Consider the following 365-nt stretch of genomic DNA (forward strand, 5'->3'; position numbering starts at 1 on the left):
TTCACAGGCGACGAATCCGTACCTGACCGGTATGCCGCAGGTTGGCAACACGTACAGCCCGTATTTCGCGCCCAGCCCCATCATGCCAGCGATCATGGGGCCTGCGGACCCAACCGGAGTCGGAAGCCCATTGGGCGTGGTCCCGCAGACGGTGGCGATGCCGCAGAAGATGCCACGTACCGACCGCCTCGAGGTATGTCTACCACCAAACTACATTCAACAACAACAACAACAGCAACAACAACAACAACAACAGCATGGGGCCCAACACGGCGCAGCCGGGGCCTCAAGGTGCCCGATGGCCGCGCCCAATACCGTGTACCAAGTGCCGGCCGGTCCCCCCAATCAGGTGTCGCCCGTTTCCA

General features: G+C 61.6%; 1 protein-coding gene across 1 annotated transcript in view; it reads left to right on the forward strand.

The window, feature by feature from the left end:
* LOC102676816 (muscleblind-like protein 2) overlaps positions 1-365 on the forward strand; it is a gene marked incomplete at its 3' end in the record, with an annotated part of 35,186 nt that overhangs the window by 4,266 nt on the left and 30,555 nt on the right. The window contains exon 4 of the mRNA XM_031509653.1: positions 8-193. Within this exon, the coding sequence (XP_031365513.1) occupies positions 8-193 (186 nt within the window). The remainder of the gene's footprint in view (positions 1-7; positions 194-365) is intronic.

The sequence above is a fragment of the Apis dorsata genome, unplaced genomic scaffold, assembly GCF_000469605.1.
Source record: "Apis dorsata unplaced genomic scaffold, Apis dorsata 1.3 scaffold_168, whole genome shotgun sequence".
Lineage (NCBI taxonomy): Eukaryota > Metazoa > Arthropoda > Insecta > Hymenoptera > Apidae > Apis > Apis dorsata.